Raw genomic sequence first — 12,864 nt, 5'->3', positions numbered from 1 at the left:
GGCCCTAAACCCCACCTCTTCCTCCGTTACATTGATGACTGTATCGGCGCCGCCTCGTGCTCCCACGAGGAGCTCGAACAGTTCATACACTTCACTAACACCTTCCACCCCAACCTTAAGTTTACCTGGACCATTTCTAACACCTCTCTCCCCTTCCTGGACCTCTCTGTCTCCATATCGGGCAACCACCTAGAAACCGATATTCATTTCAAGCCCACCGACTCCCACAGCTACCTAGAATACTCCTCCTCCCACCCACCTTCCTGCAAAAATGCTATCCCCTATTCCCAATTCCTTCGCCTCCGCCGCATCTGCTCCCAGGATGAGGCATTCCACTCCCGTACATCTCAGTTGTCCTCGTTTTTCAAGGACCGTAACTTCCCCTCCTCGGTGGTCGAGAACGCCCTCAACCGTGTCTCCCACATCTCCCGCACCTCATCCCTCACACCCCGTCCATGCAATAAGAACCAAAAAAGAATCCCCCTCGTCCTCACGTACCACCCCACCAACCTCCGGATCCAACGCATCATCCTCCGACACTTCCGCCATCTGCAATCCGACCCCACCACCAAAGACATCTTTCCCTCCCCACCCTTATCTGCTTTCCGAAGGGACAACTCTCTCCGTGACTCCCTTGTCCGCTCCACACTCCCCTCCAGCTCCACCACACCCGGCACTTTTCCCTGCAACCGCAGGAAGTGCTACACCTGCCCCCATACCTCCTCCCTCACCCCCATCCCAGGCCCCAAGAAGACTTTCCACATCAAGCAGATGTTCACCTGCACATCTGCCAATGTGGTATACTGCATCCGCTGTACCCGGTGTGGCTTCCTCTACATCAGGGAAACCAAGCGGAGACTCGGGGACCGCTTTGCAGAACACCTACGCTCGGTTCGCAATAAACAACTGCACCTCCCAGTCACGAACCATTTCAACTCCCCCTCCCATTCCTCAGACAACATGTCCATCCTGGGTCTCCTGCAGTGCCACAACGATGCCACCCGAAGGTTGCAGGAACAGCAACTCATATTCCGCTTGGGAACCCTGCAGCCTAATGGTATCAATGTGGATTTCACAAGTTTCAAAATCTCCCCTCCCCCTACCGCATCCCAAAACCAGTCCAGCTCGTCCCTGCCTCCCTAACCTGTTCTTCCTCCCACCTATCCCCTCCTCCCACCTCAAGCCGCACCTCCATCTCCTACCGACCAACCTCATCCCACCCCCTTGACCTGTCCGTCCTCCCTGGACTGACCTATCCCCTTCCTAACTCCCTACCTACACTCACCTTTACTGGCTCCATCCCCGCCTCTTCGACCTGTTTGTTTCCTCTCCACCTATCCTCTCCTCTATCCCTCTTCTATCCGCCTCCCACTCTCTCCCTATTTATTTCACAACCCCCTTCCCCTCCCCCTTTTCTGATGAAGGGTCTAGGCCCGAAACGTCAGCCTCTCTGCTCCTATGATGCTGCTTGGCCTGCTGTGTTCATCCAGCCCTGCACCTTGTTGTCTCGTGTCTGATTTGGTTGGGAACTTGGAAGTGATGATGTCAGAGCTGAAGTGTCAGCTGTGGCTTCAAGTTTTTTGTCTGAGTCACAAAGCTTGACTTTAAAAGATCTCATGGTAACTATTTCAAAGAGAAGCAGGGAAGTTATGCCTGACATCCTGGTGAATGAACATCCCTCAATCAGTGTCACTCAGAAAAAACAATTATTTGATCTTTATCACAATACTTCTTATGGGAATTTACTGTGTTCTAATTGCCTATGATACGACTAACTACATTTCAAAAGTACCTAATTGATTTATAAAGTTCTTTGAGACACTTGCAAGTGGTTATAAATGCATGTCTTTATTCTTTTCCCCATGCCTTTGTATTTATCCAGGCAGTGGATTTCATGAGTTTAACAAGTTATTTGAAAAAGCTTTAGTTTGTTGATGTGGTGTAATTATATTGAAAAGAGGTGATACCTACCCCACTCAGAGATAGTAAGGACTGCCGACGCTAGAGTCAGAGATAACACTGTGTGGAGCTGGAGAAACACAGCAGGCCAGGCCAGGCCTCCTCCTTTTTCTGAAGAAGGATCCCGACCCGAAACATCAGCTTTCCTGCTCCTCTGATGCTGCCTGGCCTACTGTGTTCCTCCAGCTCCACACTGTTATCTCTGATATCTACCCCACAACCTTCCTACTCCACTGAGGGTTGGAGTGGGTTCCAGTCAAGGTTAGAGAAATATTGTGAACTTCCAGAACACACAAACTATAAGCTTATAAGCCACTGTTCTTATGCTGGCGTAACAAGTATATCATGGGATTTCTGCTGAAGTCTTCATTGTGCTGATTCCTGTGCCATTGTAAAGGATGACAAAAAAAAAATCAATTTCAAAACTTTTGGATTCAGAATTTACATTATCCATATCTCAGTCCTTCATGAAACCTGCCTCAACTCCACCATGTTGAGCACCATTTGGAAGAAGCACTTGAGGGTCGCAGGTACACAGTATATACTCTGGGTAGGAGACTTCAGTGTCTAAAATCAAGAGTGGCTCTAGTACCACAACTGACTGAACAAGCCTAAATGTGAAGAACATGTCTGCAAGTATGGGCATGAGGCAGGTAATAGGGCAACCTACTTTGGGTTTGGACTCTGTTTAGACCAATCAACTCACGACCTTATCTTTTTTTTTAACAGAAGCAAGCTGTCGACGATACCTTAATAAACCAGTTCAAGTTCAATCAGTGGATAGCAGTGAGCCCAAGACTCCAAGTCCAGGAGGAATAACAATAAGAGATGACCCGACAGGTAATCTGAACACTATATCATTTCATTTTCCTCTAATATTAACAAAGCTACATCTGTTATCATTCGATAGGAAGACTATTCTCTCCAATAGGTTACCTTACCAAATCAAGTTGCAAACATCTAAGGGTTGGGACTATAAAGTGAACTAGGTGGGTTATGACAATTGATGATGGTTTCATGATCACTACTATGGAGACTAGCTTTTAATTCCAAAACTCTTATTGAATTCCAATTTCAAATGTTGTGGTGGGGTTTCAGTCTACACCCCAGAGCATTAGCCTGGGCCTTTCGACTACTAATTTAGTGATATTACCTCTGGGCTACCAGTTCCTCTAAGTTTACTATACTATAGTAAATCCAACTAAAAGCTATAATGGTTGTCTGTAAGAGCAGGAATGCTGAAATTTGGGGATATTCAGTTTATATGAAAAGATGAAATTTCTGGCTCAACACGGAGGAGTATAAACCAACTGCAGACATAGTTTGAATTCAAGTTGGAACTTATTTATATAGGTGGGGGGATAAAACCAAGGCAAATTTCTCTTTAGTGTGTTGTCATTCCTTTAATTTGGCAAGGTATGACAATGCCTGCTTGTCTACCACTGTATGTTCTAAGAACAACCCATTTCCCACACAGATTGTGCATAAGTGGGCCAAAATTAAGTGTGGGCCAACCTGAAATAAGGTTCGTGCACTTGCATGTGTCACAGATGGACAAAAAAAAAGCATACTGCTCCTAATCCAAGTTCACCTCCCTGTGGCGAATGATTTGCACCCTTTCCAAACACTCTCTCCAGTTTGTGTTGAGTTTTAAACACTCACTGGGGCGCATACTTCAACAGACTATAGTCTATGATAATACACTATAGAAAGTATTTGAAAGGCACACGTTACTAAATCAACTGTATAGTTTTGTACTCCAGTCAGCGATCTTCACTTACATTAGAAATTATCCTTGCTGGCAGCATAAAGGCAACTTAACTGATTTTATCATCAACATGAGGGAAAACAATTTTCTTTCTATTCATTCATGGTATAAGGGTGTCGCTGGCTAGGCCAACATTTATTGCCCATTCCTAATTGCGCAGAGAGCAGTTAAGAGTCAACCACATTGCTGTGGATCTGGAGTCACATGTGGGCCAGACCAGGTCTGGATGACAGTTTCCTTCCCTTAAGGACGTTAGTGAACCAGATGGATTTTTTTTTTTGACAATCAACAATGGATTCATGGTCATCATTAGACGCTTAATTCCAGATATTTACTGGATCTGAACCCAGGTCTCCAGGACCTGAATCTCTGGGTTAGCAGTCCAGCGATAATACTACCAGGCCATTGCCTCCCCATTTAGCAACATTAGAGAGCAGCAGCATGTCAGATTCCTCTTAGAACAGAGGAAAAACATTCAAGAAGGCCAGCCTCTTGCATAAAATGGAAAGACAATATAGGGCTTAAGTGAAAGGAAAGGTATCTGTATAGTTTCCCTCCATTATTCTTAGAATTGAAATGGACTCCATGATAATTCTAGTAGTCTGTGTCTGCCAGTTGGTCTAAAATAAACCCATGGTTGAAACAAGGAAAACTACAGTGATGGAGCAATTTGGGAATTACTGTAGAGTATCATGTGGTAGATAATTGATTAATAAATCACCATGTCTTGCAGGAGCTGCACCCGAGTTCTTTGATGCTTTCATTTGCTATTGTCAAGCTGATATTGAGTTTGTCCATGAGATGATCAAGCAGCTTGAGCAGTCCGAGTGCAAACTGAAGTTGTGTGTATTTGACCGCGATGTGCTGCCAGGGTCGTGTGTCTGGACCATCACCAGCGAGCTTATTGAGAAAAGGTATGAAGAAATGGTTTGGGCAGGGTTTGAAACGAACAAATTTCTTGATGTGTTAACTTTCTGTTCCCAATAATCAATCAAGGAAAGGAATTTAATATTTCTCATGGCAAAGTTACGCAAGATGAGTGCATTTTATTACCAAACACATCCTTGAAAACTGCAGGATTTTTCAGCTCAGATCTCTCATATCAGTCCCTGACTGAAGGAGAAATCATAGGTAGCCATAATACCAAGAGTGAATAGGGAATTGTCGGTCCACTCGAGTAGATTTAGAATAACCTGATAAGCTTCCTCATTCGTGTTGAGATTTAGAGCAAAGCATGTTTTTATTTTCAGTTCAAAGCCCATCATCTGAAAAATCTTATTACTAGACAATGACTTGGTTCTCAAGCTCTAGAATTCCATATCCTATGTATATCATTATTTCACTTTGGTCTGTTTTTCTCTGTATTCAATTGAGCACATATTAATTAACAGAACTTCTAAGCATAAATCTACATTTACAAAAAAGGTCAAAAGAAAGAATTAAAATGTTAGAGAAGAATGAAATGCTTTATTGACTGTTTGATTGGAGTCTCATGATTCTTTTCCCTACCTTTTAATAACAGATGTAAAAGAATGGTGGCGATAATCTCTGATGACTATTTGGTCAGTAATGATTGTGACTTTCAAACGAAGTTTGCTCTGAGTCTTAGTCCAGGTAAAGCATTTAATTTTGTGTACCATCTAGTCAAGTTACTTATCTCACATTTTCTACTGTTCTTTCACCATGTAGGGTTTACCTAACACCTACTTCATGATTTGCAGTTTCCACTTTTTTCCTCCAATATATATGGGCTACTGCCAAAACTCCTTATTGATGTTTCTTAATTTTTTTCTCTCAAATAATATGTTGCTGATTGGTTTTATTGTTATTTTTATGAAACTCTAATTCCTGTCCTGCTGAACATGGAAAAGAACTGAAGTAGTCTGCTCCCAAATCAAAAAAGAGAAAGTGCTGGAGAAATTCGGTAGCTCTGTCAGCATCTGTAGAGAGAGAATTAATTAATTGTTTCAAGTTTAACATGACTCTTCAAGAACTAAAAAAGCATTGTACTGCAGTCAAACTTTTGTTTCTCCCTCCACTGATATTGCCTATTAAGTTTCTTCAGCAAATAAAAACCGAAATAACTGTGGATGCTGGAAATCAGAATCAAAAACAAATTGCTGGAAAAGCTCAGCAGGTCTGGCAGCATCTGTGCAAATCAGTTAACTCTGATTTCTCTCCATGGATGCTACCAGACCTGCTGAGCTTTTCCAGCAATTTCTGTTTGAGTTTCTTCAGCAATTTCAAATCTCCAGCATCCGCAGTACTTTGCTTTTAAGCCAACTCCCATACTGTCATGAGTGTATGTGCAGTTTCTCCAGTTACTTGTATCACTATGGTAGTGCTCTATTCACTTCTTGAAATGTTCCAGCCTTTGGTCACTCCTGCTGACTGCCTAGTCTCTCAAGCTCACTTGCCCTCTTTCTCACTGTTCCATTTATTACTTTTCTGTGCCCAACAGGATCCTTATTTGCTCCTTTTTCTGCCACTTATTGCCATCTAATTCCTTCACCTCTTGTCCCTGTTTGGAACAGATTGGAAGAACAAGTAGTAGGAAATGGGAGGAGGTGAAGAGAGTGGCGAGAGACTGTGGAAGGGAAAGAATAAGGTCTCCAGTGACAAGGGAAAGTGGAAGAGTGTGGCAAGAGGAATGGGGCAAGCAGAAGGGCACCAAATTAGTAGGGTCTTCTTTCAAGTCTTTTTTCAATTTTTGTCACCTTTAATGCAGGCAGCTGTCTGTGATATAATTAACTGCAAAGCCACAGGCACTGACAGTGCATCTGCACAGGTGCAGGAGGTGTAGTCTCAGGCTGGATTGGGGGAGGTAGTTGAGGTTTTGGGGACAGTGGTCGACGGTGTATTGACGTTGTAGCGATAAATTGAGGTTATCAATTGTATAGTTACCAGTGAGTGAGAACTGGTTTTAATCTGTCGCATCTCCCAAGTAACTAGTTGGGAGAATGAGTTGGTACTTGTGAAGACTGAATATACCTCAGAATTGGAAACTTTGAGGGCTTCAGATGCAGAGTAAATCACTCATCTTAAATTTTACAAACTAACTAGGAAGAGTCCTCCAATAATTCAGCTCCACTAATCCACAAGCCATCACAGATGTGTAAATACCCAACTTAAATCACAAAGGTGATTTTTTTTTTAAATTGGCTGCTTTTCCAGTCAGAAGTCATTCTAACCAGGCTGTTATTAACAAGGAAATAACTAATTATTGGAAATTCACTAATTCTTTAATAAATGGCAGAGAGAAGTTACTAATCCTAATATACTACTTTGCAAATTAAACTGTACAGCTTTGAAGCCCCCAAACACACACACACCTATTCACAAATAAGACAGACAGAAGGTAGACAGTTGACATAAATATTATGGGTGGAAAACTATAGACTTTGAAAACAAAAATTTGAAGATCAAAAGTCCAGATCTCCAGTAAATTAAACTGTCTGCCTTAATTCTTTTAATTTTAGCAATGATCACATACAGTTGCCTGCAGAGTAATGGTAATTTTTCAATTTGATGATTGATCAGGTACAACTAGGTCTTTTCTTGGGTTAGAATTCTCAAGTTTCTTCTTTTGTCTTTTCACTTACACTGAAAGGAGGGGAAAAGAGAGAGAGAGAAAGAGAAATATGTTTTCAGATTACTGACTGTGGATGTCTTCAGATGCACTGCACTTTCAGATCTATGACAAACAGCAGCTGGGCTAATCTGATGGCCTGTTGTCAGGAAGTTTTCCCTTAAAGACTCCTGATGCCATTTGCTTAAAAAAGCAACATTGTCTTTTGTGTGTGTACCATTTGATTTTCCCAGGTTGCAAAACTTTCCCATATAGCAATCCCTGACTTCCATTCCAGTTTATAGTCCAAGGAGGGAAAATACGTGGCCCTATAAAGAGTGATGCCCATGTAGTCATTGCATCAAGACTTCTGAGGGGTCCTTTCAGAGAGAGATGAGGAGGAATTTCTTCTGAGGGTAATGAATCAATGGAACTAGTGCAGAGGATTGAAGAGGCTGGTTAATTAAGTATATTCAAAGCTGAGAGAGATTTTTAAATCAGTGACAGATTCAAGGGTTATAGGGAAAAGATAGGAAAATAGAGTTGATATTCCTCCACTCCATAATCTCATTGAACCTTGCAGCAGACTCAATGGGCTGAATAGCCTATTTCTGCTTCCATGCCTTATGGTCTTAGGGGATAAATCAGGGTGTCCGAAGATCTAGCGATTGGAAGATCTAAGGTTATGTTTCCTAGCTTCTGACTTCAAAGATTTTTTTTTTTGCCTGTTATCCCTCATTCACTGAGCTCTCACCTCTGCCTTCTGACAAATTGGAGTTATGTCCTAGCAACCCTTCTTTCCACCCTTATTCTTATCACATATTGGGAGAGCATGAGGATGAATCTTCTTCTGTTCTATCATTGTGTCTTACTTGCTCAAGGTTACTATTAGAGCAGCAGAGGCCCAAGAATACTTGGTACTTGGTGTTTCGAGAAGAGGGAAGAAAGTACTTTTCCTCTGGTTGCTTGTAGCATTACTGGGTGTTGTACCCATGTGTGGTACACAGCAATTCCAGATGTGCTTCCTTTTCTACGTCCTGTCTTGATTGATCTGAACCAGAGCTGATGAATATTGCAAGGAGTGGGATGAAGAAAAATGGTGGCATTTCCTGATTGTTATCATTGACACCAATTGGAAAGTTTCAAGTTTACAGAATGTCTATCTGTTAAAGACTGGCTTAGTGTTTTCCACAACATTCATGACCAAAAATGACTTTTTTTTTCAAAACACTGTTACCTGGACTTGCATATGTACATAAAATTAGCAGTTAATTCAATTAGGTGCATAGCAAAAGCTTTTTCATGCAAAGATTCTTGGGGTTACAAAGTAACATTATCAAAGCCAAGGGAATTATATTTAGGAGGGAAGTGGCTAAGCACAAGAAAATATTCAGGGATGTGGAGCTTAATGGTAAAGGGGTAGTTAGCTGTGTTTGTGACGTGAGCAGTAGGATCAATGGCTTTCTGTGAAGAGTTGACTGTTGGGAAGCAATGATGCCACAGGATTTTTGGTGTTTGGCATATATATATTCCCAGCCAAGACAATAGGAGGTAGAAATGACATCAAAGAGAAAAATCGTAAGTAGGGGAGTGAATACTAAATCTGACATTGATTTCTAATCCCACAGGTGCCCGAGACAAGCGCCTGATCCCTGTCAAGTACAAGCAGATCAAGAGGGAATTTCCAAGCATTCTCCGTCACATCACGTTGTGTGATTACACAAACCCAAGCACCAAAGCATGGTTCTGGAAGAGGCTCGCTAAAGCACTCTCACAACCGTGAAAGGAGACCCTAGAGAGGGAACAGAAATACTCTAGGTGATTATGTTGTTTACACTGCAAGAATGAAGACAGTTTGGGGTTCTACCATTCCATTAATCTGTACCAAATGACCAGCTCCGGTGTCTTGACTATACATTACTTTTTTCAGTATTAAAAGGATTGGATCTTTTCTCAGTAGTGATGTACAGCAAAAAAATGTTTTGAATAATTTCAAGATGCAGCCAAGATCACATCCTTGAGATGCAGAGCTATTTTGAGTGTTAAATTGAGTACATTTTGCTTCATATAGAAACAAATCCACCACGTTTGAGTCTATGGAGATGTCTGTAGTTACACATACAGTTTGCTTAGAACAGTGTCAGTTTTCACATTTACACTTAATACCTAGCAAAACCTTATGACCACTTTTCAACTTAACTGTTTCTACACTGTCAGACTGCTTATCTGACTAATACTTAATGAGCAGAAATTTCCTCCAATGCAATATTGGGAAGATTAAAGATGTTTAAAAAAAAAAAAATTGGAAATGAGAATCTAATAATGATCATGAAACTGTTGACTCCAGACCCACAGGTTGACTCTTAACTGCCCTCTGGGCAATAAATGCTGGCCTAACGAGTGATATCCAAATCCCACAAATGAATAAAAGAATAAAATCTCTTGACATAAACTTTGTTCCTTGGATACCAACTCTAACGCTTTTAGTAACTGAATCTAAACCACACTCTTTACAATCTTGTGGAATTGGACCCCAAGATAGCTGTTGATAATGCGTCTGGATCATCAGCAGTAAAACTGCCTATTTCCTCCTCCATAAGATCTGATTCTGCTGCTGCTGCTTCAATTTATCTGTTGCTGAAACTCTAACTTGTGCCTATGTTAGCTCCAGAGTTGACTATTCCACTCCTGGTTAGTAGGACACATGTTCCACCTTCCCAAACTTAAGGTCATCCAAAACTCTGCAGCCCATTTCCTAACTAGCACTCAATCCTGTTGACCCATCATCCTTGTGATTACTGACCTACAATTGCTCCCAAATTAACAAGATCTCTTTTTATAATTGTTGTCCATGTACTAGATTATTTCCAAGGGTTCCCTACTCCATATCACTGTGACCTCCTCCAACCCATAACCAAGGTAACTTTGCTGAATATTGGCTTCCTAACCATCTGTGAGCTTAATCGCTTCAAAACTGATGGTTGTGCCTTCAGCTGAGAAGACTCTAAAGTTTGAAATTCCTTCCTTTAATCTCTATGCCTCCCTATCTCACTTTTGTTTTTGAAGATGCTCCTTAAAACACATCTTTGACAAAGCCTTTAGTCATCAGCTATCATGTGTTTCAGTGTCAAATTTTGTTTAGATTTTGCTCCACCGAAGCACTTTAAACCTTTCTATAAAATTTAAAGCTCCAGAAGATAAGTTGTTGGTGGAATCCAAAACCAGAAGTAATGAATATAAAGCAGTACGTAATTTGTAAACCCGGTAGGACATTTATAAGTCGTTGTCTGCGCCGCCCCCCACCATTAATAGTAAGGTGGAATAGCCACCATAAGGAGTTGTTGAGGTAAGTAGCAGATACATTCAAGGAGAAGCTAGACATGCACATGAAGCGAAAGGAATAATGTATGTTGATTGGTTAGATGAAGAAATCTGAGGGGAGACTCGCGTGGAGCATAAATGCTAGCATAGACCTCTTGGGCTGAATAATCTGTTTTCATGCTGTAGACTCAATTATATGTACATCCTAGCATGTCACTGAGAATCTCTATTCTGCTTTGGAAAAAACCTAGGAATAACTGATATCAGTACAGATGATGATCATAAAGCTATGAGATTGTTGTAAAAACCCCACTGCTTCATTAATATCCTTTGGGGAAGGAAATATGCTATCATTACCAATCTGGCTTATTTGTGACTCCAATCCCATTTCTAATGTCTGATCTTTAAATATCCTCTGAAATGATTTGGAAGAGATGCATAGTCATTTTCAGCACAGATACAAATAGTTTTGAAATAAAGACCCCGTTAGTATCTCTTGCATCCTGATGCAGAAAATGTATCGGAGAATGCGTTGCAACTAACATTTACTTTTCTGACAACCTAAGAAAAGGTTATTTTTCTTTAGGATCTGCGGGGACAACTTTAAATTCAACTTGTGGAAAGGCCTTCTTCCCCTCTTGGCTGTCACATTTTTAGCAAAATTGTCATTTTTTTTTTCATTGATGTTTTATGTATTTTCTAATGTAAAAACAAAAGGGCTAAAATAATAAAAAAATTTATAGAAGTGCAGTTTCAGGTGTCTCCAGTGCTTCACCAGTGGTTGATATGATCATAATAGTTGTGTTTTCCCAGTGACAAAATATAACACTCACTCATCTCAAAGGTTAGATTCAAACTGTGCTTGGCTTCCTTCTTCCTTTTATCCCAATTGAATTTAAGAATATATATATCAAAGCACAGTTCTAGGTGCCATGACATTATTGTTCCTTAGTGATAGCAGAACGAGAGCTGTCTCAATGCCTGTGGGTTGAGCTGGAACTAATTGTAAGAGAATGTTAAGGCCAGAAGGCTTGACTCTTTTCATCAACAATGAGCATATTTAATGAGCATAATCATGACATTAAAGAGTACAATGCTTTAGTATAGTAGTATGGGACTAATAATCTAAAGGCTTACGATCAGAGTCATGAGCTCAAATCCCACTTTGGCAACTTGGGAAATTTATATTCAGTTAATTAAATAAATCTGAATAAAAAAGCTATTATTCATCATCATGAAATTGCTGTAAAACATTCATCTGATTTAATAGTCTTTTTTATGGAAGGAAAGATATGATCCTTACCTGGTCTGATCTGTGTGACTCAAAATCCAAAGCAACATATTTGACTCCTCACCATCCTTAAAATGGCTGAGGAAGCAATTCAGTTGTCTCAAATGCAATAAATTCTGGCTTTGATGGTGGTGCCCATTTTCTAGAGGTCAATATATTAAAAAAAAAGTAGAAAATCACAATTTCTAATTGGCATGTTGCAAGGAACAAGTAGCAATGATATGCATGTGTTTTTAAACAAAAGCAAAATACAGCAGCAAAAAAAATTTGACAATAATAATACACTAATGACAGAATACGCCAGTCTTGTATTATGCTGATAGATACTGCAGGCCCAAAAGGCAGAAAAACCATGAACAAGGGCAGGATTAAAATACTGTGGAAGACATCTCACAAAGGAAAAGAAGGAATGTCCAGTGTATGGAAAGCACTATTCTCATTGCAAGAAGTTGATTCATTTTGCACACAAGTGTATGGCTAGAAGAAAGCAAAAAAAAAAGCAGGTATAAATGGTAACCGCAAGGAATGCAGCTTCTTACCTTTCGCAGGTTGGGAGGCAATGGCCGAGTGGTATTATCGCTGGACTGTTAATCCCGAGAGCAAGATAACAACCTGGGTTCAAATCCTGCCACGACAGATGGTGGAATTTGAATTCAATAAAAATATCTGGAATTAAGAATTTAATGAAGACCATGAATCCATTGCCAATTGTCAGGAAAAACCCATCTGGTTCACTAATATCCTTTTAGGGAAGGAAACTATCAGGGAACTTACTTGGTCTTGCCTACATGTGACTCCTGACCCACAGCAATTAGGGATGGGCAATAAGTGCTACCTAAAAGCCACGCCTTCATCCTGTGAATAAATAAAAGGGGAAAAAAAAAACATCTGTGCATTGACTACATGGCAATCCAAAAATGAAACCCTCAAAAGTAAGGTTTGAGGTTTATGATGGCA

General features: G+C 40.6%; 1 protein-coding gene and 1 long non-coding RNA gene across 2 annotated transcripts in view; one reads left to right on the top strand and one right to left on the bottom strand.

The window, feature by feature from the left end:
* myd88 (MYD88 innate immune signal transduction adaptor) overlaps window positions 1–11,366 on the top strand; it is an 18,711-nt gene extending 7,345 nt beyond the window's left edge. The window contains exons 2-5 of the mRNA XM_020526916.2: window positions 2,689–2,799; window positions 4,461–4,641; window positions 5,250–5,341; window positions 8,924–11,366. Coding sequence (XP_020382505.1) covers window positions 2,689–2,799; window positions 4,461–4,641; window positions 5,250–5,341; window positions 8,924–9,078 — 539 coding nt within the window. The 3' untranslated portion in view covers window positions 9,079–11,366. The remainder of the gene's footprint in view (window positions 1–2,688; window positions 2,800–4,460; window positions 4,642–5,249; window positions 5,342–8,923) is intronic.
* On the bottom strand, window positions 5,958–12,576 carry LOC125482934. The gene is made up of 3 exons (XR_007261922.1): window positions 12,447–12,576; window positions 11,920–12,049; window positions 5,958–7,330 (listed from the first exon to the last, which is right to left on the bottom strand). It is a non-coding gene; the product is annotated as an uncharacterized LOC125482934 (long non-coding RNA).
* Window positions 12,577–12,864: the final 288 nt, after the last annotated feature.

Source organism: Rhincodon typus, chromosome 4 (genome assembly GCF_021869965.1).
Source record: "Rhincodon typus isolate 14 chromosome 4, sRhiTyp1.1, whole genome shotgun sequence".
Taxonomy (NCBI): domain Eukaryota; kingdom Metazoa; phylum Chordata; class Chondrichthyes; order Orectolobiformes; family Rhincodontidae; genus Rhincodon; species Rhincodon typus.
This window is presented reverse-complemented; position numbering and strand designations above follow the sequence as displayed.